The sequence below is a fragment of the Vanacampus margaritifer genome, chromosome 15 (assembly GCF_051991255.1).
Source record: "Vanacampus margaritifer isolate UIUO_Vmar chromosome 15, RoL_Vmar_1.0, whole genome shotgun sequence".
Taxonomy (NCBI): Eukaryota; Metazoa; Chordata; class Actinopteri; order Syngnathiformes; family Syngnathidae; genus Vanacampus; species Vanacampus margaritifer.
The window spans coordinates 9,263,302-9,288,735 of record NC_135446.1 but is presented as its reverse complement, the minus strand read 5'-3'; the positions used below and the strand labels follow the sequence as shown (position 1 = coordinate 9,288,735).

Here is a 25,434-nt window from a genome sequence, read left to right as displayed (position 1 = left end):
GTTTACAAATTGATGCCCCTCTAAATGGGTTTGTAATTGCCAGTCGATGCTACAAGATACTGAGAGGACTAAATGAAGCTCCTCAACTTATGTCAAAGCAGTACTTTTAGACTAAGCTTTGGTTTGAGCATAATTCAAAAAAAATGTCAGGTTTTTTTCTCTACCAAATGGACTCAAAAATGGCACCAGGTTCTTGTCAAACATGTGCGTCACCTCTTTGGAATCTTAATCAAAGCAAGTGTGTGACTCTCACCATTCAAGAACACAACTGAAGTAGGTTACAACTCAAATATGACTTTACATCACAAGTGCTTGATGTTAAAATTGAAATTCTTGCCCGCAACGCCTCCTCTCTGCACAACAGACTGCTGCTGGAACAAAAACATTGAGGTGGGCCCATTTCATGTCTGGGAGGGGCTGCTGAAGGGGGCCCAAGGGTTGTGCAGACGACCAGATGTGGGGATTTTGAAGAAGGGGGAATAGAAGTGATTTCCTGCAGAAATATGCGAATGTTGACACTGAATCCACATCTTTGCTTCTTGAATGTTTGACTTGTCGTAATTAAAACATTGCTTTGGCGTCATCTTGTGGCATTTTGGTGCCAATGAACTATGATGAAGTAACTTGAGGAATTTCATATAATGAGCAATTCTAAACTGTTGAGCGGGGGTGTCAAATATAACCTTATTTTGAATTATAGCACATTGCTATGCATAGATGTGTAAAATAGTAAAGTTCAACAGAGATTGGTTTGCGCAAGAGCTCAACCGGAAGTGGGTGGGTTGTGCTTTAATCTTGAAAAGACGGCGGAAGTCGCAAAGTTTATATGTTCGGTGGCAGCTGTCGGAGAGAAACGGCGTTGGCCAACAAACGAGAAGGTCTGAGCCTGAGGAAGGAGTGAGGAGACTCGACGATGAGGACGCTGCCGCACGACGCCAAGCCCGAACCTAACCCAGCCCGAGCGGACTTTTCCAGCATTGACATCCCGGAACATGCGTCCGCGCGCAGGCGTCAGGGAGACGGAACAGACGGAGCACGGTGATATAACCTGACCACCTGCGGAGTTTTGTGCTTCGGATCACCGCGCAAGTCCACTGGTCCGGTCCGGTCAACTCGGCTCCAGGATGCCTTTCTGCAAGCGCGCGGTCCTGCCGAGGGATTTGTGCAAGACCGGCGTCGGCGTCAGGGCACCGGCGATGTTCGGAGACCTGGCCGACGTGTGCGCCTTCACCCTGGCTTCGGTGCTCCGCCAACTTTCGGACCTGTCCCGACACTCGCTGGGCGTTCTGGAGGAACTGGAGGGCGAGATGGCGTCCGTGTGCCAAAGATCCGGTGCGCTGGAAGGCAGACTGGGCCGAGTGGTCGAGATGCTCCGCAAGAGTCCGCACACAGGTACGACAAACAAAACCAAAAAGTTTTTTTTTCCTGAGACTTAATTTAGTGTGATGGCAAGACAAATTGCAAACTTGATAGACGAGAAATGCAAGTATAAATGTCCTTCATCAATAATCAAATTGATGCAGTCCCTTTTTGTGGCAGACTTTTGTTTGATTTTTCAAGTTTGTCTTCATGCACTAGGGTTCATTGATTGCACCTGCAAATTCAGCCACGTGACAAATCACGTTTGCATGTACAGAGCCAAAATCCGAAATATCCCTCCCTCCTAAACACTTCAAGCACATTTAAACTTATTTGAACTTTTTTTCCCTTACCTCACTAATTCATTTGCACAGTTCTCTCAAAAAGATGCCTAGCATGCCTGCTTCGAGATTTTGTTACTCCCAGCTGTAGTTAATTATAAAATCAACACATACAACAATTGACATATAACGTTGTACAGTATATTTAAACAAGCAAATGTTCAAACAAAACTTAAGATATATTGCCAGAAGTGCAGTAGCTTAATGCTAAAGAACATTAGCATTGGTGTTCCTTAATTATTGTGAAGCATATTGAAAATTGTGTATGAAATGTGCTATATAAATAAAGTTGCCCTTGCCTACACGTGCTAAATTAGATCTGAGTAGCTTACTATACAATCGAACGAATTTTTATTTTTATTTTTTTTGCTGTATTAGATTTGCATGAGCTAATATTGCAACAACACTGTTTGATGTTTGCTGGCTAATGTTCCGGAATTCAACTCGCTTGAGCCACAAGCAAGCATGTTTCTGTTATAGCTTGACGTGTGTGAGTAATAGAAAGTCCCCCAAACTGAGTCCAGATGTAGCACTGGAAAGAGAGAGAGAGATAAAAGAAAACATAGCTGCCTTTCTAACTTGCAGGCGCGGATGTTAACTTTTTGTGCGCGTGTGCCTCTCTCTACATGAGAATTGGTTTTCCTCCTGCGCGCTGTCAAAATCCCAAACCAAACGCGTGGGCCCCACTAAAGCGGGTTGCGTGGGCAGAAGATGCGCTCGGTTAAATAATCAATAGATCATCGTTAGATCATCTTTAGCGTCACTCGTCCAACACCTCCCTCGTCAGCCACTCTCCTCCTGATGTCTAAACAAAGATGCCTAAACAAAGATGCAACACAGTGACATAACTTGGCAGCAACTCTCACTCTGAGGTTATTACAGTTAAAAAGCCTTAAAAAACACACACACACACACACACACACATCTTCCTTAGGATGGTTTGCTGGTGTGGTTGCTGTAGAGTGCCTCATTGTTGGCTGTAAGTGTAGGCACATCAAGGAGAGAGAGAGAGAGAGACAAAAAGGCAGGGGGTATTATTTTTGGAAAGGGTCCAACTTGACAGGCAGTGTGTGGACATGGGCTTCACATTGGTGTGTCCACTTTAGAGTGCCTCGTTGTTGTATTGTGGCTTTAATTTATTCTTTTTTCACGATTCTGAATCTTCATTTTATATTCCTGATTTTATTTTATATATTTATTTATTTTTATTTTTAAAAAAATGGTAAGTTGTTAATACTAATCTCTGGTGTGTCAAAATTAAAATACATTTTATTACAAAACATTAAATAAAGACTACGAGTGTCATCTACCTAATAGGTTACAATCTTTTGAAGACTTTGGTGACTTATTTAAATAAAAATACATTTCAATATGAAATGTAAATGTTTTTCTTTAAAAAACTAGAACAAAATATAACATTTGTTTTTCCTTTGGCTCCTTTTCATTAGAAGTTTTGAATATATTTTAGAAAATCAAATACTGTATAATGCTGGAGGAGCTTTACTGGGCATACAGAGACTACACTCACAGACTGGTTTTTAATTACACAATTTGGTTAGTTTTTTTTTTGTTTGTTTTTTGCACCTGGCAAATTCTCCAAATAATAAAAAATACATATTTAGCACTAAAATTAAGTAAACATTTTCAAAAACAAAAACTATCAAAGCCCCTGTAAAAAGTACGAAAAACGAAGTGAATTTGAGAAACAAAAAGTTTAAACACATTTTTTTTTTTTTTTTTTTTTTTTTTTAAAGCTACCACACACACGTGTGTTTTTTGTCTGTATTCCTGCTGGGAGCATCCCAATAATATGAACATGAAGTCAATTGAATTGTTTGTACGCCTCGTGGCCTAAAAGTGATTTCTTGGTACTCCGTTTCATCTGGTCCTGCTCCAACGGTGACTCGTCTGGTTTCCACGGCGACGTCAGCTTCCCCACTCAGGCGCCCCTCTTGTCAGCTCCTCCTCTTTTGCTCGGCGTCTTGTTTTCCCACTGTCCATCAACACCTCAGCGCCGTATTTTATTATGATCCTGTTGCCGAGGAACTGTGCTCAAGTGAGTTGAGGAGCTTCATTTTGACAAAAGTAGTCTAATTTCTGGAAATTTTGAACATTTTTACAGTGGGTGTCATTGGACTATATGCCACGGAGGAGGCGGGGCTTTCGGACTTTCACCCATCAACTTTGTTTCCGTTTCCGGTTTGCGACGTGTGGGCCGCGTCCCAGTACTTGCGCTTCCGCCTTTGTGCTCCTCGGTTGCGCACTCCCGTCGACGGGTGCGAGGCTGCGAGTATGTAGTGTCTGTCTCCGTGTCCGAAACATTTCAGATAGCCGAGACGCCCTCCCGCCGATTAGTGGGAGCGCGGGGGTGGGGGTGCGAGTGTTGGAACGCGGCCAGCAGTGGCCGGAAACGGCGCTGATGTGTAAAACCCGGAAGTCGGAAGTCCGTGGCATCGACCAAATTCACACAAAAAACAAAGCGGGAGTGATGGTCATGAACGACGTGAATAACAGACGCCACAGGAATCGGGGCGATTGAGTAACAGCAGTGATAGAATGCAGGAAGTGTGCGCGTGTAGAACTTTCTCTGGCTTCAGAAACTTAGGTTGAGTGCGCGCGTGTACTTTCCGGCCAGACCTTCTTTTTTTTTTTATGTGGAGCGCGCACGCACACACACAAAGACAAGTCATGAGGTTGCTGTTTATATGATCTCATTGGGAGAAGATTCCCATGGCAGTCGAATGAAAGGGAGGAGGTGGCCGTGGAGGGGAGGGGTTGGGTGGGGGTCCAGAGGAGGCCAATTGTCCCGAAAGCAGATGTTTTCCCCATGATGCACGCTGGACATGGACGCCAGTCAAGTTAGTAAGCGCGTGTGCTCTCATGTGTGTGTACTTACTGTACATTGCGCATCAAAGTTAAATAACCTTGATAAATGATTAATTGTAAATTTAGTTAAGAGTTAAATACACTTGAACTGTGCTTAAATATATTTTTTTTAATGTGGCGCCACGTTAACATGTACAGTTTAAAAACAACAACATTTAATTCAGTAATACTTTTGCATACCACTAGAGGGAGCCCATTTACCACCACATTCGAAATCAATGATATTTGGCTATGCCACGCCCACAAAAGTCTGCCTTCAGTTAGTATTGCAAGCATGCAAAAGAAAAACAGAACCATGACCCACACCCCCAGACACAGCCCACCTCCCCTCCATTTTCCCTCCATTTGCTGCACACTGCAGGGAGAGAGCAAAAGAGAGAGGGGGGGACGGTGCATTCACTGTCCTCGCGTGTTTTGCAGCTTTTTCTGTGTTCTGAGCAGGACGAGCAGCACTCGGGTAGGACAAACACTCTTTTTTTTTTCTTTCTTTTTTTTAAGCGGAGTGAGCACATTTGTTGTGGTGGCACTTAAGGAGGAAAAGATTGTGTCAGGTTGCGTTTGTGGTTCCCTAAGAGGAGCGAACGTCATGTCATGTGACCACTGGCGTGTCAGCCTCCAGCTCCAATGGGATTAACCCATTCGCTCTGCACATGAGGAATGTGTGAGTGTTTTAAAATTCTCAAGTAGTCAGGATTTATGTTATCACTGTGGATTTGAATAGATGGATATTTTTGTCGTTATGATTTCTTGGCCTTGAGAGTAATTGGATCATGCATGCTGATTTATGGTTTGACTTTCTGGCGCACAGCAGAGTCTCAAATGGCCACTTTATTAGGTACAGCTGCACGAGCTTTCATAGTTTCATCAGCAAAATAACATTAAAAAAAAAAGAATAAACTAGAATAAAATGTAATTGCACATCCACTACAATAGGGGGCAGTGGCGTTCTCATTGTCAGAGTGCAAGGAGTATTGGCTTGCGTACTTAGGGAAGTTTTATAGACAAATTATGCTATTTACTTAAATGTATGGTTATTATTAATAATAATATAGTTAAAAGAGTTATTGTAAATAATAAAATAAAAAGGCATTAAAATTGAGAAAAGTGGTATGCGGTCACTTTAATTAAAGAAGTGGTTAATTATAAATGTCCTATTTTCCCCGAAAATTGTTCAGTTAAAATACATTTATCCGCCCCCCCCCAATTAGCTCATTAAATAACTGTTAATTTACTGTAAATTATAGAATTAAAGGATAATAGTGAAATTAAAAAAATCGATATGAAGTACATTCAACTATTTATTTTACAATTGGTTGATTTTAATTAAGATAATTAATTACATTACATTTTTATACATTTAACATATTTTATTAAACAATTAGATAATCATTTAAATGAATTAAGCCATCATTTTCTCATAAAATTTGTTGAATGCATGAATCCAATTTTTACATTAATTTAGCTAATCAAATAACTGCTATGGGGATTTAATTAATGTAAATAAATTAAGAAAAAAAGGTTGGGGGGGGCATGCAGGTGTACCTAATGCCACATCCCGAGCGCTCCTCTCCTTCGGCATCCCATAATATATGTATGTGCCTTGCCCTCATCTCATGTGTTGCTCTGCCTCCCTCCAGCGCTCTCACGCTCGCCGCCTTCTGATTGGCTGTTGCCGGCCTGGCTCTTTTATCAATTGAGCTGCGGATGCTTGGCTGCAACTGGCTGGATGCTAATCAACGCAACTGCCGCTCTCTTTCTCTCTCGCTCTCTCGCTCGCTCTCACACACCCAACATATGATTAGCCAACAGCTCACGTAAGCGAGGTATACTGACACACTCGCTCTCTCTCTGCACCCCTTTCTGTCTGTGTCGCTCGCCCTAATCCGCACACACACATCCTTTCTTGAGGGATGCAGATGTGACGCCTGCTCGCCTCCCGCACGAGGGCCACACGCGCTTCCGTCTTGATTTCCTCCGTGCGTGTCGTGGAATGCATCCGTGATGTTTTGGGACAGGAAGAACAGTACGGCCAATCCACAAAGGCGGCCCAAAGGGAGACACAGACCCAAATCGGCAACAGGTACTTTAGCATATATGGAGATGTGCCTACGGAACCGCATCCGCTGCGTCCAACTTGAACTCGCGGCTTCTTTCACTTCATCATGTGACAATAATCGGAGTTGCACGTTTGCAATCGCCGAGGTTGCTCTCGCCCTGCCCTTGTTTGGAATCATCTGGGTCACTCACTCAGTCAGTGTTTTGCTCGTGGCCCGACGAGGCAAGAACGAAGCAGGCGTGTTTGCATGTGTGTGCGTGCGTGCGTGTGATTAATGGGCTGCACGGGATCGTCCCGCGTGAGATCGCCGGCGAGCCGGCGATGGCCGAGAAACGAGCGAGATGTGGAGATGACGGCCCTCATCAATCAAGGCGATGCATTTTTTCCACATCCTTGATATACTAGTGATGTACTAGTATCCTCTTTGTCCTTAATTCAGCCCCTGGTAGAATGACTAGTAGCATTTTTTTGGCACTACTACCTTCCACCACTGTTTGACATGTCTGCACAAGAGTAGACCATGCTACTAGTGAAGCAGTCCATGTTATCTAGTGCACAGTTTTGCTTCACTAGTAGCATGCTCTACTAGTGTGCAGACATTTCATACAACAGTGGAAGGTTGTACGGGGGGGATAAATTGGCGCTAGTTAGACAGTTGTTTCACTAGTACACCCTAGTTATTCCACTAGTGCATTGAATTTTCTTACAAGTGAGGACAAAGGGCACACTAGTACATGGACCATTCAGCAAAGTGTTTACGCATGGGCCACTATTGGTATCGGGCTGACACAAGTCTTATTTCAAAGTATCGGTACTTGCGACGCTTGTTGCTGTTTTATGATCAGCAACTATAAATGAAAATAATTGAGAATTGCCATTAATTTCATGTATTTTAAGGAAGAAGCTACTAGTGCTCTGTATTTTCTCACTAATGAGGACAAAGAGTAAGCAAGTACACGAACAATCAGCACACTAGTTGGACAATTACATGTGACTAGTGAGGCAAACTGCTCACTAGTTGACAAGTTTGTGCTCCTAGTACTTGTGTGTGTGACCTTGACGTAACCAAGGCACGTCGATCACATGAGCGGCGATAAATGGCGGCATGAATGCCACAGCTGTCTTTGAAATATGGCCACACGCCCATTCATCATGATGACGTCATCTCAGACTCAGTGGCGGCGGAGAACAAAGAGCGAGGTGTAAGTAAATAAATAAAAATAAGTTGTGTGACAGTGCAGAGACGTGCACCGATGGCTGCTGTTGCCATGGCAACGGTGCAGGTCAACTGAATGGCGGCCGGACCAACTGATAACAAACGTGCTAGAGCACACACAAAGGGAGACTAGGTGAGTTGAGGAGTTTCGTTAAGACATTAGTACTGCTTTGCCTCCATCTTGTGGCATCTATATTCAATTACTGGCAGATTTTTGCTATTTGTAGCACAGCTTGGTCACTTCAGTATGCCAATGGCGCCCTCCTGTGGCGTTTTGGTGCCAATGAACTACATTGGAATTAGTTTAGGAGTTTTATTTTGTCATATTTGAGACAATGGATTGTAACAGTTTGTGTGTTACGATTTCATGCTCGAATTCAATGGGATTGCTTGTGATGTGATTCTTGGCCACAAGGGGGCAGAATAATACAGTACATATAGACGCTCTACACGTAGATTTGATATTAAAACAAGACAACTTTATTTATATAGAGCGTTCAAAACCGCCGCAGCTGTAACAAATCGATAACAGAACACATAGTGTAAAAACAATAATACAGTCATAACAAACCAACAAATCTCTTTTCCATTCTTCACGCTTTGTTGTTTGGAGCGGTTGTAGATGGAAGAAGAGAAATTTAGTCTCCTTTCAATAATGGATCAGTTTTAGGCTCTGTCTGCACATGTTTCTGTTGTTTGTATCTGAATACAAGTTGTTGATGCTAGTTTTTGCAGCCCGTCTAAGGCATTTTGCTTTGGGTGTTAGCATTTAGCTAGTGGTGTTCATTCACCATTCATTCAAGTTATGTGTCTCTTGTTTCAAAAACTAGCAAGTTGAGGAGGAGGAGGAGGAGGAGGATTTCCCTTCATTCTGTGAGGAAATGAAGGACAAAGTTTTCCCTCCTCCTGGTGGCGACGGCGGCCGCCGTTTCCCCTCAATGACTCTCTCGCCACGCCAGTGCGCCGTATCGCTCCACGCTGTCGGACATGCGTCGTTTGTGGGCCAGGCCTGGTAAGAAAGAGGGGTGGGAGGGTGTCCGGAAGTTTCTCCGAGGCGCTTGTCATGATGCGGGATTCATTCACAATCAGACAAGATGTGCGTTTGGATGGATTGACTTTTTGTTTTTTCTTGGAGATGTGCGGATTGAGCCGTTGTGTGGATTTGGAACTCTGGCGGGGGAAATGAGGTCATGAAGTTTTTCCATTTCACAGCACAAACGGCTTGCAAAGGAATGTGACACCAGCTGGAATATGCGAGTTGCACATGCATGCACACCACTTGTCTTGTTAATGTTGATGTTGCTGCATCACAAGGTTGCTCATAACGGTTGTGTGTGTGTGTGAGATGGAACGCTGGCAGATTGTGATGTTTTCAATACAGAAAAGCCATGAAAAAGTGAATGTTAACACAACACATGCTACCAACATAACAGTGTTGGGCAATAACTAGAGCTGCAACTAACCATCTTTTCAGTCATAATTGATTCATCTGTTGATTGTTTTGTTGTTTTAATTAATAGGATTCAAGTAACAGAGAGAAAATTAGGTCAGATGTTGATTGATTGAAATGTTCTAAGGCGTAAAACAGACAAAAATGAGGACTATAAACGTTAACAATAACAGATTTGTTCAAGAATTGTTCAATGTTATATTGTCTTATGACTAAAAAAAAAAAAAGCACTGGCTTCTACGTTCAGAAATTCTTGGAATAAGTTTAGTTTTTTCAGTAGCTAATTAGCTAATGTAGCTTTTTTTGTTTGTTTAATTTCTCATCTGTTCATGTTAGCAAGCAAGAAAGTACAGAGAGTGAGTACTTTTGCCACCTCCGCAACGCACATATGTAGAATTTCACACCGCACGCTTAATATTATAGTGAGCTCTCCGAGACAGTCGGTGGAATTGAGTTGGCGTTGACCAAGATGCTAATGGCTCGCCGGTCCAGAGTTGCTGGAAAAACAACTCGACTCCAGCTTGGATTCAACTGGAAAAAGATAGAAAGCCCTACACTCGTCAAGGCTCCACATGACATGTCGTGATTTGTGTACTTGGTGACATTGTAATTTCCGCGTAGGCCTTCTTTGCCATGTCGTGGGTGTTGGCGTTTATCTCCAGGAAGTCCACAGAGCGCCGTTTCCTGTCGGTCTCCCGTGAGTCCGTCCGAGCATGTAGTTCTAAATGTAAGATGTAGTTTTTGTAAAAGTGTCTTCATTTTTTTTAATGTTAGTTTATTTTGTTAGCTTTAGCTAACTCTTATAACCGTGTTGCATTCAGAGGGAGACGTTACAGTGGGAAACGGGAGTCACCAAGCCAAATTGTTTAGTGTCTATTGCAGAGATATGCGTGTGTGTTGATGTGATGTGTTTCCGTCTGTGTGCATCCATGTCCGTCTGTCTACCATTGTGTGTGCATGTTTGTGTCTCCTCCCCCTATTTTGCCCGTGACATCACTTCCTGTGTTGAGGCAGCAGGTTAGTCCTGGTCAACTGCACAAGTTGTGGAGTCAGCAGTCAGTTAGTGCGCGCGCCTTGGGTCCCACTGATGGATCATGAATGTGCACAGGCTGCAGTCTTGTGTGTATTTGGCGCGTGAAGCCACAGAAGGTGATTATTTGCGGCTCACATGACGTATTCCCAGCACAGCTCGGAGGATGCTCTCACTGGATCTCTTGGCACATTCTAAATGTTTGGAGGTTCTCAAAGTGGGGGCTGGCAAAGCTGTTGCTTTGGGGGACAGTGGGGGGAGGGGGGGTGACTATTTGAATTTATTTATTCATTTATTTATTTGCACAAGAGCAAAGGTAATTTTATTTTATTTTTAAGAATAAATGCATCTTTTCCAGAATAAAAGTTGTAGAATTATGAGAAGGAAGTTATATTGATTTGTTAATGACTTATATTGCACAAGTAAAACTCCATCTTGGAAAAGTACTATATACCTTGTGTGCATTTTTTTTCTTATGCCTACAGCAGTAGGCATAAGAAAAGTATTATAAGAAATAAGGCTTAATGTGCTGATATAGCCGTATCCATGACAACGGTGCGTTTTGAGAAATTATGGCTCGATATAATTATAATCAACTTGTGAACAATTGACAGTCATTTTGTATGAAGATATATGACAAGGAAGAAGAAGATGTGTTTATTTTCTTTCTTTTCTACTATTACTAGTCTTAAGGCCTTTGTATGGTTTCCATAGTGACAGTACACACGCCTCTGCAGCAGGGGGCAGTGTTGATGCAGCTAAAGCACACGTTAATGCTTGAATGGTTACTTAAGCCTGTAAACGTGCACACGCACTTGCTCCTTCTATGTGCATGTGATGTGTGATTGTGGGTTTCCCACTAAAGAAGACAATATGTCCCGCACAGACCAAATAGCCGCTGTAATTTTAATCGTGTAGGCGGGAGCATCACAAAATGTCAGTCGGATTGACGCTTGCATCCGAAAAACTGGTATCACAACATCCTTTTTTTCATTGCATCAGCAATACATAAAACGTTCAGAAAGGAATGTAACTTTTGTAATGCTGTCAAAAACAAATCTGACATTATGTCCTTTGGCCCCAGACTCACTCGTGGCTTTGCGGGAGAGTGAGTCCGATCAACCAGAGGCGGGGCAAACCTGAGCTAACAGACAGTGGAATGAACCAATGAGCGAAAAGCGAAGTGACGTCAGAAAAGCGACTCGTTGACTCGTTTTTTGTTTGTTTATTTTTCTGCGGAGACGGATTAAAAATCCAACATCCAGCCGAAGAGAGACAGTAGTGAATGACTTATGTCATTGTCGCGGGGAAAACTTGACGAGAGAGGAGTGATGTTGCTCACAAAGATGTAGTCACGCAAATAGACGTTTTTTTTTTTTTTTAAGTTTTCAACCGGAGCCGAATCGCTGTCCAGACCCGGGTGTGGCTTGCCAGGCTAGAAAAAAACACCCGTTTTGGTCCATCTCAGGGGCGACCATTTTGTCATTTTGTCTGTTTTCTGAGTTTGGTCATGTGATGTTCAACTTCACAAGCTGAGCCATGAGTGGTTGCTACATGCGTGATGTCATTTTCAGTCAGCAGCAAAATGGCCGCCCCCGTTATGAATAAAATCGGGTGGATTTTTTTTGCTGAGTACATATTCCACTCATGCAGTACTAATCAGAATGTCGTGTTTAGATTAGTGGGGGTGAATAGAACATGAAGAATGTTTGTGCCGACTTCCCTAGAAGCCAGCATGGTGATTTTTGAAGGCCCAGGGCAGATTACGAATTGACATGGCAACACATTAAGGCCAACTCTGATTGGACAAAAAAAAAAAGTCTAAATATGATTTAGTGCACTATTTGGTGCATATGTGCTTATTTTGGTTGTCTTCTTGCGTTGTTGACAGCAGGTCACATGATCCGCTGCTCGAACATCTGTTTTCTAGCCTATCTGTGCTTTGATGACCTTCCTCTTCCCCTCCCTGATTTCCTTCCCTATCTCTCCTTCCTTCCTTCCCTCCTTCTTCTCCCTGACAACACACGGCGGCGTTATGTAATCTGCGGCTATTAGTGATGGAAATTGTGAGCTTTTGATGTACTTTGCTCTCTGCGCCTCCTCCTTGTTCTCTGCCTCTCCTCCTCCATGCCTCGCCGTCCTCGCTCGCAATAATCTTATTTGCCACCCTCTCCTCTCTCTCCGTCTCTCTACCGCATCCATCACTTCCTCCCGCCTCCCGCAGCCACCGTCGGACTCGAGGCGGAGAGCGGCAGGCGCGGAGGCAGCATCAGTGGCGACGGCGCAGGCGGCGGCGGCAACCACCGCCACAACCACGCCGGAGGAGGACGGCGAGGAAGCTGCGACCACGGCAACGGCAATGGCGCGGCCCGCTTCGGGTCTCCATGGCAACAGAGCGTGAACGTGTTTGGCTCGTGGAGCAGGCCCGAGTGTGTGGAAGAGCTGCACCAGCAGGCGCAGCTTAACCTCCAGAGTCTGCTGCAAGGTACGGACCGACGGACGGACGGATGGAGAAGGGGCAGACGAGATTTGATGGATGGAAGGTGCGTGTGTGTTCATCAGGCTGGGGCGAGTGTTTACATGCAGCACATTGAATACGTGCAGCTGCGTTTCACAGTAAGTGTGCGTGTGTGTGTGTGTAGGCTGACAGTGGCACTGCAGATGATGCAGGCTTGTTATTGAAGCTTGTGGCAGGGTGTGTGTGTGTGTGTGTGTGTGCGGCAACATGGAGGCTTGGAAAGCGCCCACTGGCATTCAAGTTGCTCATCAGTGGTTGTCACTCGTCCTTATTCGAGCAGTTTTCACCGTAAAAACCTGCTTGCCATGAGGCTGCAGCGACTCCTCACTCTCGCTCTCTCTCTCTCTTTCATTCTTCCTGATGCTCGCTCGCCCGCTGCCTCCACCCAAGCATCGAGTGAAGGCCGCATGGGAAGAAACGATGAGTGACCAATTTACTTGTTGCAGCATCTTAATGCACTGCAGGTCCTCCACCAACTTTTTTCCCAACTATTCCCAACTAGTGCTGTCACTATCGAATATTTCTAGAATCGATTAACCTATTGATTATTCAATTGATTAATTTGACTAATTGGATTCTTTTTAATTTTGCATTAAAGAGGGTGTTGGACAATTTAAAATAAAGAAATAGCTCCAAAAGATTACTCGATTATTAAAATAGTTGTTGATTTATTTGATAATCGACTACTTGTCGATTAATTTTGACAGCTCTATTCCCAACAAAACACATTTTCCCATACAAATAAATGGAAAAGGAATTTCTCAGGAATCCGATTTTGCCTGATGAACGTGACGCGCCGTCAGCTACGGCAAACGTGTCAACACCCAAGCAGGAAGTCATGAAGTTAGTCGCTGCGAGCGTGGCCGCGGAGGTTACGTAACACCAGAACGTCTCCCACTGCTAAATATTCATCCTGCTCTCGCTCGTCCATATTTATGAAGCTGGCTGTCATCCTCCGGCGTTTGGGCCCTGATTCCATCAACAGGCCCGTGCCAGCGCTCGGTGCCAGCTGCCGTTTATATGCTTGCTGAAAGTGCAACCGGAACGAGATTTGTGGGTTTTTAGCAGCGGCGGGTATTGTATGTTGGACTTATATATCGCCAGGTGGCAAACTCAAGGTCCTCCATTTTATCTTATCAATCCCATGAGTGTGATTGCAGCTCATTAAATGCAAATAAAAAAAAAAAAAGCAGTCTCTCGTCTACATGCTCAAAAAGCCGAGTGAAGCCGAGCGTGTACACAAAGTGTACACAGACAAAGATGAACCAAGGGCTTTGTTTGTGTCCATTTCCCCTCTGCAGCTCTCAAAGGGTGACCCGTAGCACCCGGGTGCTTATTATTATCGAGGATGTCCGAGTTCCTTCTGAATGAGTGCGCTGTACACACACACACACACACACACACACACAATTCCATTGACTGTTGACTGACTGACTAAACCTGAGATGCTAACAATGTGCACTTTAGTGATGTCTGAGTGCTCGTCTGGCTGGAGGTAGCGAGGGGGACAGGGTGTTTTTTTTTTCATTTTATCGTCCCCTCCGTCCTTCAGTTCCTAGTGCAATTCCCCACAGCCATGATGGTGGGATTAGGTAAAGTCTACACACCCCTGGAATGTCTTTCATCAGAAAAAAAAATGTTTGTAGCTTTTTCAATTCCTTAGCAGTAGAAATTGTTTTTCACCTTTTTCAAAAACAACTCACCGTTGATGGGGTATTGTGATTTTCTAGGAATGTTATATATATATATATATATATATATATATATATATATATATATATATATATGACCATAATATGTCTAATACCCCCCCCCCCACAAATAAAATAAAAAATTTAACAGAAAGGCAGAAAAGTCTAAAAATATATATTAAAAAAAGTATGGAAAATTGTCATTCACTACCATTGACGAGTATTAGGGGTGTGAATTGTCTAGTATGGGATTAGGTAAAGTCTAAACACCCCTGGAATGTCTTTCATCAGCAAATTTTTTTTTGTAGCTTTTTCAATTCCTTAGCAGTAGAAATTGTTTTTCACCTTTTTCAAAAACAACTCACCGTTGATGGGGTATTGTGATTTTCTAGGAATGTTTTATATATATATATATATATATATATATATATATATGACCATAATATGTCTAATACCCCCCCCCAAATAAAATAAAAAATTTAACAGAAAGGCAGAAAAGTCTAAAAATATATATTTAAAAAAGTATGGAAAATTGTCATTCACTACCATTGACGAGTATTAGGGGTGTGAATTGTCTAGTACCTGGCAATTTGATTTGTATCACGATTCATAGGTCACAATTCGATTCGATACCGATTAATCCCGATACAAATCTATAAATTGATTATTGCGATTTTTTTTTCCCCCCTTTTTAACTCAAATTTAGAAATACTAATCAGTAAACTTGTACATGTACACTGTAAGATTTGTATGAAAATGTATTTATTTATCTGAAAATTCAGGCTTATAAGTGAGCCACTGCATTTAACAAACAGTTTGCAGTCTGTTTTATGTTTGAACAGCATTGAAATAAAATATTAAGGCTTAATGCTCCATTAATATAACATTCTTCCATGCTTAACGTGTGAACCCTAACCCTAAGTAAGACGTTTTGTTGAATATTCCCGTTTAAAAATTGATTCGGCTGCATATCGAATCGAGAGTTGCGCGCTGTAATATCGCGATATATTGCAAAATCGATTTTTTTAAACACCCCCAATATATATGAAATTTAGACAAATATGTTTTTGTTTTTTTTACTGTGAACGAAGTACGTCACTGATCAGAAATGTATCAAAGTGAATCGAATCAGGCCCCAAATTGAATCGATTATGGAAATCTGAATCGATAACAAGACCTAGTAGCTTTCAGCTTCAAAAAGGTTGATGACCCCTGATATACATATATATATATATATATATATATATATATATATATATATATATATATATATATATATATATATATATATATATATATATATATATATATATATATATATATATATATATATATATATATAGCATGCATATTCATACTGTGTTCAAGTGAGAGGTGTCTTAAGTTATCCAAAATTCCTCCTTGTTGCCATTTCTGTCCCTCATCATAAACGAAGCGGCAAAATGTCACCTGGCTCACATGGCCTGTGTGCATACGTCCACTTACTAATTAAATGCTGTTCAAGCCACATTGAGATGGCCTCAGCACCTCCAGCCACTAACAAAAAACTTTTGGCCAACTCAGCGCTCTCAAGTGCCCCCCCAAACCCCCCCTGCCTGTGTTGCTTGGCAACCACACCACCACCACCACCAGTATGGAATCCATATGGAGCAAGTTTAACCCAGTTCTCTATACCCCAGTGTGTGTGTGTGTGTGTGTGTGTGTGTGTGTATGTGTGTGTGTGTGCTGAGGGGCTTTAGGGATGAGTGGAGACTGGGTCAGGAGTATGTTTTTGGGGGAAAGGATTGGCTGGTGGATTGTGAGGGGGAGTGCGGTGGGGAAAGCAAGGCTGGCCGGGGCGGGGGCGGGGGAGGGTGGGGGGGTTGGAATCTGTTTACAAAGGCCTGGGGGGAGTCGTCTAACTCTAAGCTGCAGGAGCAGAGGGGAGTGCAGCCAGGCTCGGCTATGGAGAGGAAAGAGTGACACGGAAAGTGGAGAGTGAGAGATGAGAAGCTGCTGGATTGGGGAAAAAAGCACAAAAGGAGTTAAAGTGAGGCTTGAAATCGATCCTCGGTGTGCGCGTGCGCGCGTTTGTTTGTTTGGGGTCTCGTGTTGCGCAATCTGACGCTAACGCACGCCGCGTTGCTTTGCCGCCGCTGTGTGCAGACTTTGAGGAGCAGCTGTGCGACGGCCAGCCGCCAGGTCAGACGTTCCGCCATCCGCCCTCGCAGAGCTCCGACGACACCTCCGCCAAGTCCGCCTCGCTCGGCCGCCGCTCGCCCGTCTCCCCCGGCAACAAGCGGCCCGACTTCATCTTTCTGGTAAAGGCAGCTGATTGGATTGCGTCACCGCGTTTGAATAGAATCAGCGCAACAGAGCCAGGCTTGGAGTGTCCTCGGCTGCTCCTTTAACGTCGTCGACTGACGCTAATGGAACAGTCCTGATAAATTTAGGATGGAAAAGTCCGATGAAGTGAAAGCCGTGCACGTCACATTCACGCTTTTGATACGTTTTGAGCGTCTCACGGATGGAAATGTGACAACTTCATTAGGAATTTAGCGCACATGACATGAAAGTCGGAAAGCATCTTCTTTAGGACATCATTTGGAGACAAAAAAAAAAAAAAAGACGATACAGTATGTCGACTACTGAGTCCTGAGACCCGAGTCTTGAGGTGATTCCACTGGCAAGCCGCTCCTCCCGGAGCCTTTTAAATTGCTCTGCGAAGTTCACGCCTGGTGGGGCTGATTTCAATTAGACTTTAAGAGTCCCGAGAGATGACTTAGATCGAAATTCCTTCTGACAGCAGCTAACGTACTTCCTCCTTCAAGGAAGACGAGCTGGAAAATGTCAAACTCTGCAGGCAAACTATATAGCAGTGGCGGGAAGTGAAGGCTTGCAAGTTCTTAGGCATTATTATACGTGTATATATACTAGGGGTGCGAATCTTTGAATGTCTCATCATTCGAATCGATTCCAAGTTTTGGGTCTGCGATTCTATTCAGAATCGATTTTCGATTGAGAACAATTTTTTATTAAAAAATGATTTGATTGATAATGATTTTTTCTTCAATCTATAGATGTGCAAGGAATTGTAATGATCTACTCCAGTCTGACCCGCTAATGCTAATTAGCGCGCTACTAGTGGCAGTTTTATTACTCAAAAGAATGGCTCCACACTGAAAAAAAAAAACTTTTATCGGAATAACTTGATCATGACTTTTTCCTTCTGCTCTTTAATGTGGCTACAACTTAACGGTGTATTAGACCGCGTGGAACCACACTGCCCCTCAGTGGCCAAACTGGCTACAACATGAACAGCGCTCCAAATAAAGGCACACACAGACAAAGGCAAGACAGTATAAAACATTTTAAATAAAAAATAAATTTTTGGGGACATTTAAAATCGTTTCTGAATCGTATTACATGAGAATCTTTTTTTTTTTGGGGCACACCCCTAGTATATACCCCATAAAACAAAGGATTATACACATTTGGGGCCCTATTTTCATGCCCAGCGTAAGTCTAGCGCAAAGTGTGGTCTAACCGTGCGCATGGGTGGAGTTTTAGACTTGCTATTACCAAGTCTAAAATCTGGGCTACATTTTGGAACCAAATGTGCAAATTCGCTGGCGGGCGGGCAGCTCGGTGCACCAAGTGAGGCGCAACATGACCCCAGACGCACGTAAAATGCACCAAAATGTTTTTTTTTTGCGCTTGTTTTTAGCAACTAGTCCCATGGCTTCAGTATTTGAAGAGCCAATTAGGCTGCATTCCTTTCATTCGTTTGTAACTGGAAGTGAAACACCAAATTGACGATGTCGGATGACCACTTAATGTCCTCTTACAATAAAACATTTGAAGCAATGTTGACTTTTTTTTTTCTTTTTTCTTTTTTATAATCCATTTGATCCGCTCCTCCTCCAGCCGGCATCCAAGCAGCTCTACGAGGATGAGACCGCCACCTCGGTCTTCGGACTGAGGTCCCTGGCCAGCCCGTCTCCTTCGCCATCCCCGTCGCCCTGCGAGCCCGATCGTCCCCCGTTAGGCTGGAGCTCCAGACCTCCCGTGGCAGAGAAACCTCGCTGGCACCTTGGCAGACGCACGCCGGCTCAAGCAGCAGGTAGGGCAGCAGGATGCTCGCTTGTCATGAGGAAAGGGGAGCTTGTAAATCAAATTTAAGTAAAAAAAAAAAAAATGGACCAATCACACTGCAGTATTTGTTTTTGGAATAGAAGGTCAGGACAGTGGATGCTGCCGCTTTGCATTTAAGTCTCGTTCCCCGGTCGAACTCGTCCTTTCCACTTCTTCGGTACACGAGCGAACAGGTAGCTGGCAGACAGCTTGCTGTTGCCATGGCAACTTGCTACTCTACCTCTCTCAGCAACAACAAAAAAAAGTGAGCAAAAACAAAGCAGCAATGGAAGAATAAGAGGAAGTGAGCGAGTGACACATGCAAAGAGGGAATGTTGGCAAGAAGGCCAAAAGAGAGATGAAAGGACGGTGAATGGAAGCTAATAAAAGAATATTTTGTCGCTTGTTTGCTCTGGCCTCTTCTTTCTCCCGCTCACGACTGCAGGCAGGTGGGATTCAGGGAGATTTTTTTTTCACGCCTTGAGGGAGGTCTACACTCCACTGTGTACTGTTCTAGCTTTCGGTTTCTCTTGATATAAAGCAGATAAATGATGTTGCCCGTCGCCTTTTGACTTTTTGGTTTCGATGACTGTCACGATCATTTAGTTCACTGATTTGGAACATGTTTGACTTGCTGGAGATGGATCTCACCTCAGATGACCATCTTGTCTGCAGGTGAAGGAGGAGCAGCAGGAGGTAAATTCCATGGTGTGGACCTCCTGCAGCACTCGCTCTCCTCATCCCCCTCTCCAGTGGAGCACTTCCACCAGCCCCGCTCCCTGGAGCCCGTCACGGACACCCCTCAGCAGAACCTCGCCCTGAGGAAGATACACTCCAACCTTGACACCACCTCACCTGCAGGTGTGTGTGAGATAGCCAAATGCAACTTTGTTCATTTTAACTCCTTCACTGCCAGCCCAGTAAAAATAGATTTTTGACGTCAATATCCGTCATTGGCAGTGAATGTGATGATCGCTCTTCTTCACAGATATCATCCTGGACCAACAAGGAACCATGGACCACTCTGGCCTGATTTGCTCCAACACTCCCTCCAGCACCTGGAACGGACCGAAAGGCTCTACCTTCTCTCCCGGGGCTTGGACCGAGCCATACAACTATATTGCCAAGAAGGGGCCGGCAGTTCCGCCCAAACAGCACAGCGTGATTGGTCACACAGGAGGCGGGGCTCAGGAAGGCCTGATGCTCGTGAGCAACTCGCAGTCGATTTCCTTCGCCACCATGTCAGACACTTGCGGCCGACAGAGGAGCAACGTGCCAGGGATGGAGAGGAGGAGCGAGACGGAGGGAGCCGCGGCGGATGGAGGGAGAGGCGGCGAAGAGGCAGGGAGGGGGCGGGGGATGTCGGCGCGCTCTTTAGCTGCGGCGAACGCGTTCAAGTTCCGCGAACGTTCTCTCTCCACGCCCACAGACTCGGGTTCTTTTTGCTTTCTTGGCACCGACCAACCGGATGGGACCCTGGCATCCACGGGGAACGGGATGTCTGCAGAGCACCAGTGGCATCATCATAACTTTTTGGGTCTGAGTGAGAACTACGCCCTCCTCTATCCCAGAGGGAGCTCGGAAGACAGCGCCAGCACCGCCGACACGATCTCCGTTTCCGCTTCGGACTACAATGCCGAAGGACGCTTATGCCTGCGCTCGCGGTCCATCTCGCTCAAGAAGTCCAAGCGCAAGCCGCCGCCTCCGGTGAGGAGCGTCTCTCTCATGAAGAACCTCGGCCAGGCTGAGGGGAGGATCCACCATGACGGCGGTCTGCATCGGGACGGACGGCCAAAGAGCCTGCACATCCCAAGGGATCATTTCCCCGACTTCCAGCCCGACTTCCTTTTGCCCACCTCCAGATCTGGGGAGCTCGGCCCGGGAGGTTGCGACCTCCCTCCAAACTTGGAGGTTCACGCGCCAGAGAGGGAGGCAGAACCAACTTTGCCCTCTCCCTGGCAGCTGGGAGAGTGGAAGAGCAATGACCCCTACAGGTAGGATTATTTGGGACTTGGCTGCCGTGGATATTTTCCTCTCCCTCATACCTTTAAATGTATTCTTTATTCCAGGTCTCTATCTGGCTCCAGCACTGCGACGGGTACGACTGTGATTGAATGTATGAAAGGCAGAGGCAGTTCGGAGTCATTGCTCAACTCGCCCGCCACCTCGAGAGCCACGTCACCGTCGCAGCCACTCATGGACGTCAAGCCCGTTTCACCCTTCAAGCCCGCCGGACTCATGTCCCCGTCAAGCGGCTACTCCAGCCAGTCGGAAACGCCCACGCCAACCGTGCCGCTCGGTCAGGCAGCCGGGTCATCTGGGACATCGGGATGTAAGCTGCGGCCAAAGATTCCTGAAAGAAAATCTTCGCTGCCATCGCCGAAGGATCCCAGCGCCAGGTCCAGATTGTCCTTTGAGATGCCAGGGAATGCCCATCTGGAGCTGTCTGCGATCAAGCCAAAGCAAAAGGCCAGCAGACGGCATTCGGACACGTCCACGGCGGCAAAACCAGGAAAGATTAGCCCCAGCTCCTCGCAGGTCCTCCCTATGGTCACCCAGAATGAGCTAAAAACAATAAGACTTCGCTCGGTCTCGCGAGGCGATCTGGAGGACTGCCCGGACGGCGCGTCGGATACCATCGAAGAAGAACAGCAGTGTCGAGATTTTGAAGATGACATCAGCCCGCCTCCCACCCTACCCAAACCCAAACCGCCAGTTGCAGTCAAACCCCCACTGCCAAAACGTCCCCTTAACCTGCTTCTGAAGTCCCAGTCCTCCACGCCCCCTCTGACTTTGGACTCACCCCCGGCATCGCCCGTGGACCGCCCTGTGCCCCTGGGCAACATTTACAAAGTCATGAGGAAACCCAAACCCAAAAAACCTCCGTCACAGAGTCTTTCAAATCCATCTGTGATCGCAGATTATAATTCCACGTCGACCTCGTACGCCACCTACAACCCGTGCCTCTTCGACCTCCCTCCCCTTCCCGACCCCCAGCCGCTTCTGGAAGATCCCATTTTGGAGCCGGAAATTGATGCGGGTCTTCAGCTCGGACCAGAGGATGGAGGCTCGCTCCCTTCTCCCTGCAGTAACCAGGAAGCGTTGGAACTCCAGGACAAGAGCAAGACCCTTCCCTCAAAAATGACAATCTCCTATTTGGCAGAGCTCTCCGACAAAAAGAAACCCAAGGTAGGACAAGCATCTTTAAAAGCGTTTATTTGTTGAGAAATTTTTCCTCAAAACATTTTCTTGCCAGGTTCCTCCCCCTGTGCCCAAGAAGCCCAACGTCCTCCTCCTTCCGTCATCTGCCCACTCGTCAGCTAACAGCGGTACCGACCGCCAGGCGACACCGACTGACAGCCCGTTGGGCCTTCCCTCTCCCGAAGAGTCTTTCCCGCCAGACGACATTCCTATAAGTCCTGAAATGTCAACACAGGACGAGAATCACTTGGGAGCTTTGGCGGAGTCTTCACTAAACTCGTCACAGCTGGATTCCTCCCTTGTGAGGCTGGAAGGCAGAAGTGTCACCATAGGGAGTGGAGCAGGTACGATCAGAGAAAGTAGGGGCGGGCTTGTCCAAGATAAAGCAAGCAACATACTCATTCCCTTCCTAGTCATGTAGCTTGAATAATTTTGATGACTTGTTGTGCTGCTCAGATGACAAAACGGTGCTTCACATTGTGGAGGAAACGGACGAAGCCTTCTTGGCCGGCACGCCTGCGACGCACACCACCGAAGACCTGTTCACCATCATACACAGGTGGGTTTCACCAGCTAACTAGCACCAGCTAACTAGCACCCGCGCGCAATGATTGGCTCAATAGGAACTTGCAACATAGCAGGCGAGGAATGAGGTTACCTGGCAACGGCTACGGCAGCGACCACTGCTTCTTACTTTCCTCCGCTGCGTACACGTTTCTTTCCTTGCTGAGATATCGATTCACACGCGCACATAGGACGCTAGTCTCTTAGCAACCGAAGCTCGTCATTTTATGGTGGGATGCTGAAAATAGCTCGGAATAACGTTAAGTTGAGGATGAGATGTAGAGATGAAGATTTGATAACTTGATGTTGTCTTTAGTTCTTAAAGGAGAAGACAACCCCAAAACAGTTCTTGACAATAATATGTTCTACGCAGCCTCACTAGTTTAAATACAGTAATCTGATTAATATTGAGTTAGCGGAATATAAATTATGAAGCAAAGTCCGGCCGAAGGCGGCCATTTTGTCACTTCCTATCAACAAATGACAAAACAGTTGCTCAGGTGAGCTGTGATTGGTCGTTGAATGAGCCCTGAGCAACTGTGATGTCATCTTCAGTCGACAACAATTGGCAAAATGGCCGCCCCGTGAGATGGATAAAATGTTTTGCTTTCTTACTCATATTCCACAAATGTAATATTAATCAGAATTTCATGTTTAGACTAGTGAGGTCACGTATAACATATCGTCAAGAAATGTTTAAGGTTGACTTCCCCTTTAAATCATGTTTTTTTTTTTTTAAACACACTAGGTTTCTTTGTCAATTTCTTCTTCTCTGTCAGGTCCAAGCGAAAAGTCCTGGGTCGCAAGGAGCCTTCTGACTCCTTCGGAAGCCGCCAGAGTCTGACGTCCCCGGTCAAGCAGATGAACCTCACCATGGGCGGCGGCCAGAGGTCCAGCTCCCGCAACGAGAACTTCATGGCCCTGCTGCAGAAGAAAGGCAGCAAGTCTTCCAGCACGGGGGCGAGGGTGTCCGCCGCCGAACTCCTCAAAAGCACAAACCCCTTGGCGCGACGTACCACCGAGCACTCCGGCGAGGGCGGAGAGGCCCCGACCGCCCAAGGCAAAGCCAGCAACGATCAGTGAGATGGTTCCAGTGTGGATATGCTAGCGGCTAACGGCTTTGCTCCAACCACTGTCTGACCATTTGCGCCGTCCAATCCCGCCAGAGCACGCTTTTGGACCAAATGGTCCCTGGCTTGGTTGGAGCCCCTTTGAAGCTCTGGGAGAGCGTGCAAGGGTAGAGAGGCGATACCGCCACTCAACAGGAAAAGGATACACAAACACATTTATGTGTCTTTTCTCCTGGATGACACCAACAACCCCTGATGAAGATGGCAGGAACATGTGTAGTAATAATAATCATCATCAATGGCTGACTGGTCCACAAGATCTTTCAAGTCAGTTTTCGCTTAAGCGCCCCCACAAATCGACTAAAGCACTTTTCTTCAATGGCAAGAGGCAGTTTATCCCCCCCAACCCCCACCACCACAAGCCACACTTGTTTTGTGCCAATAAGACATGCGCTATTACGTATGTGTCGTGTTTAAAGAACATCTACAGTCAACAAACGATGTGATGGAGGACACGCGCAAAGAACAGAAATGTCTGCACAAGCCTGTGTGTGTGTGTTGGCATGAGTATGTGTGCACAAATCATCTTCATCATCATCATCATCATCATCATGCCTGCGGAATTTCTGCATGGAGAGCATGAAGCAGGCCTGGAGTGTTTTCTCCCGTCTTGTCGTTTTGGTCTCCAGTGACGGGAGCGAAGGATAAACACACCCAACGAACCAGAGGGGACCGTCCCGTGTGTGTGTGTGTGTGTGTGTGTGTGTGTGTGTGTGTGTGTGTGTGTGTGTGTGTGTGTGTGTGTGTGTGTGTGTGTGTGTGTGTGTGTGTGTGTGTGCGTGTGTGTGTGTGTGTGTGTGTGTGTGTGTGTGTGTGTGTGTGTGTGTGTGTGTGCGTGTGTGTGTGTGCGTGTGTGTGTGTGTGTGTGTGTGTGTGTGTGTGTGTGTGTGTGTGTGTGTGTGTGTGTGTGTGTGCGCACGCACATAACCACGAGAGAGTGCGCCAATGTGTTCGCGTGCCAATGTGTTTGCGTGCCAATGTGTTTGCTTCTCCACCCCCATTGGCCGGCCTGGTGCATGACGTCACTTCCTGACTTCTCCTCGTCCACGCCGTGTGAAAGTGAGCGCTCGCAAAAAAAAAAGACCTTTGCCCTTTTTTTTTTTTTTTACTGCCTTGCTCGACCTTCGGATGGATCGGGACGGGACAAACGGGGGCACGTGAAGGTTGCATCATGGGATTAACTGACTTCTTCTTTGAGATCCCTTCATGCCACTGTCAGAGCTCCCTCTGGTGGCGGGAGGATGCAAAGCCACATGTAAAAAACAAAACGCATCGCTGCTTCTGATCACTCGTTAAGTGATGCTTCTTTTTGAATATTTAGTGGATCAAAAGATGTGCAACTGTATTTGTTTAGCAAGGTTTGGCTGCCTTACTTGCAGCACCGTCTTTTTATTTGTTGCTTTTTTTGTGTGCAGTCGGAGCAGCGATGTTGACAAACTTTCTAACATAATCAGAAAAGATTCCCATCGATTGATATACATGAAATGAGCACATTTACGCCATGTTAAAATGGCCTCTCTTTACTTTTGTGTGTGTGCGCGATGCATCAGATAATCTTACAGCGAGGTTGTGTTCATGTGTTGTATGTCGATTCGTGTACTTTTGAGTTGTGGGCCGTTTTACGCGAGCATGCTGCACACAACACAAGCTGATGACGCCTTGTAAGACCCCCGTCCCCAATCCCACCCCTAAATGAGGCAAAATAGCACTCAGTTGGGGGGGCAGTTTAAAGTAACAGAAATCAATAGAGGCAGACCACTTATTGGAATTCTATTTTTGTTATTCCTTATGGAAAAAAATATGTATTTAAAGGAATATTCTATATGTATTAAATACCCTCGTGGCTCAACCAGTGGTTTGGTGTGTAGTTGCCCGGATA

At 45.5% G+C, this 25,434-nt stretch overlaps 1 protein-coding gene across 3 annotated transcripts; it reads left to right on the top strand.

Moving 5' to 3' along the window:
* The first annotated feature begins 841 nt into the window (after nt 1-841).
* nhsl2 (NHS-like 2) lies at nt 842-25,404 on the top strand. 3 transcript variants are annotated; one of them, XM_077543729.1, is made up of 10 exons: nt 842-1,392; nt 12,563-12,823; nt 16,693-16,847; nt 18,454-18,649; nt 19,336-19,521; nt 19,649-20,654; nt 20,730-21,849; nt 21,917-22,205; nt 22,318-22,420; nt 23,205-25,404. In XM_077543729.1, the coding sequence occupies exons 1-10, from the start codon at nt 1,125-1,127 to the stop codon at nt 23,506-23,508; spliced, it is 3,888 nt and encodes a 1,295-aa protein (XP_077399855.1). In that variant the 5' UTR covers nt 842-1,124; the 3' UTR covers nt 23,509-25,404. The 3 variants fall into 3 exon arrangements, with proteins under 3 accessions (XP_077399855.1, XP_077399856.1, XP_077399857.1); XM_077543730.1 differs by lacking the exon at nt 842-1,392 and adding an exon at nt 6,408-6,666; XM_077543731.1 differs by lacking the exon at nt 842-1,392 and having other exon boundaries at nt 12,737-12,881.
* The last annotated feature ends 30 nt before the right edge of the window (nt 25,405-25,434 follow it).

Bases quoted from the DNA above. Each gene is read 5' to 3' on its own strand.
- nhsl2 (XM_077543729.1), top strand. From the start codon at position 1,125: ATGCCTTTCTGCAAGCGCGCGGTCCTGCCGAGGGATTTGTGCAAGACC. The intron at 19,522-19,648 runs GTGTGTGTGAGA...TCTTCTTCACAG, and splicing joins TGACACCACCTCACCTGCAG to ATATCATCCTGGACCAACAA. The intron at 20,655-20,729 runs GTAGGATTATTT...TCTTTATTCCAG, and splicing joins AAGAGCAATGACCCCTACAG to GTCTCTATCTGGCTCCAGCA.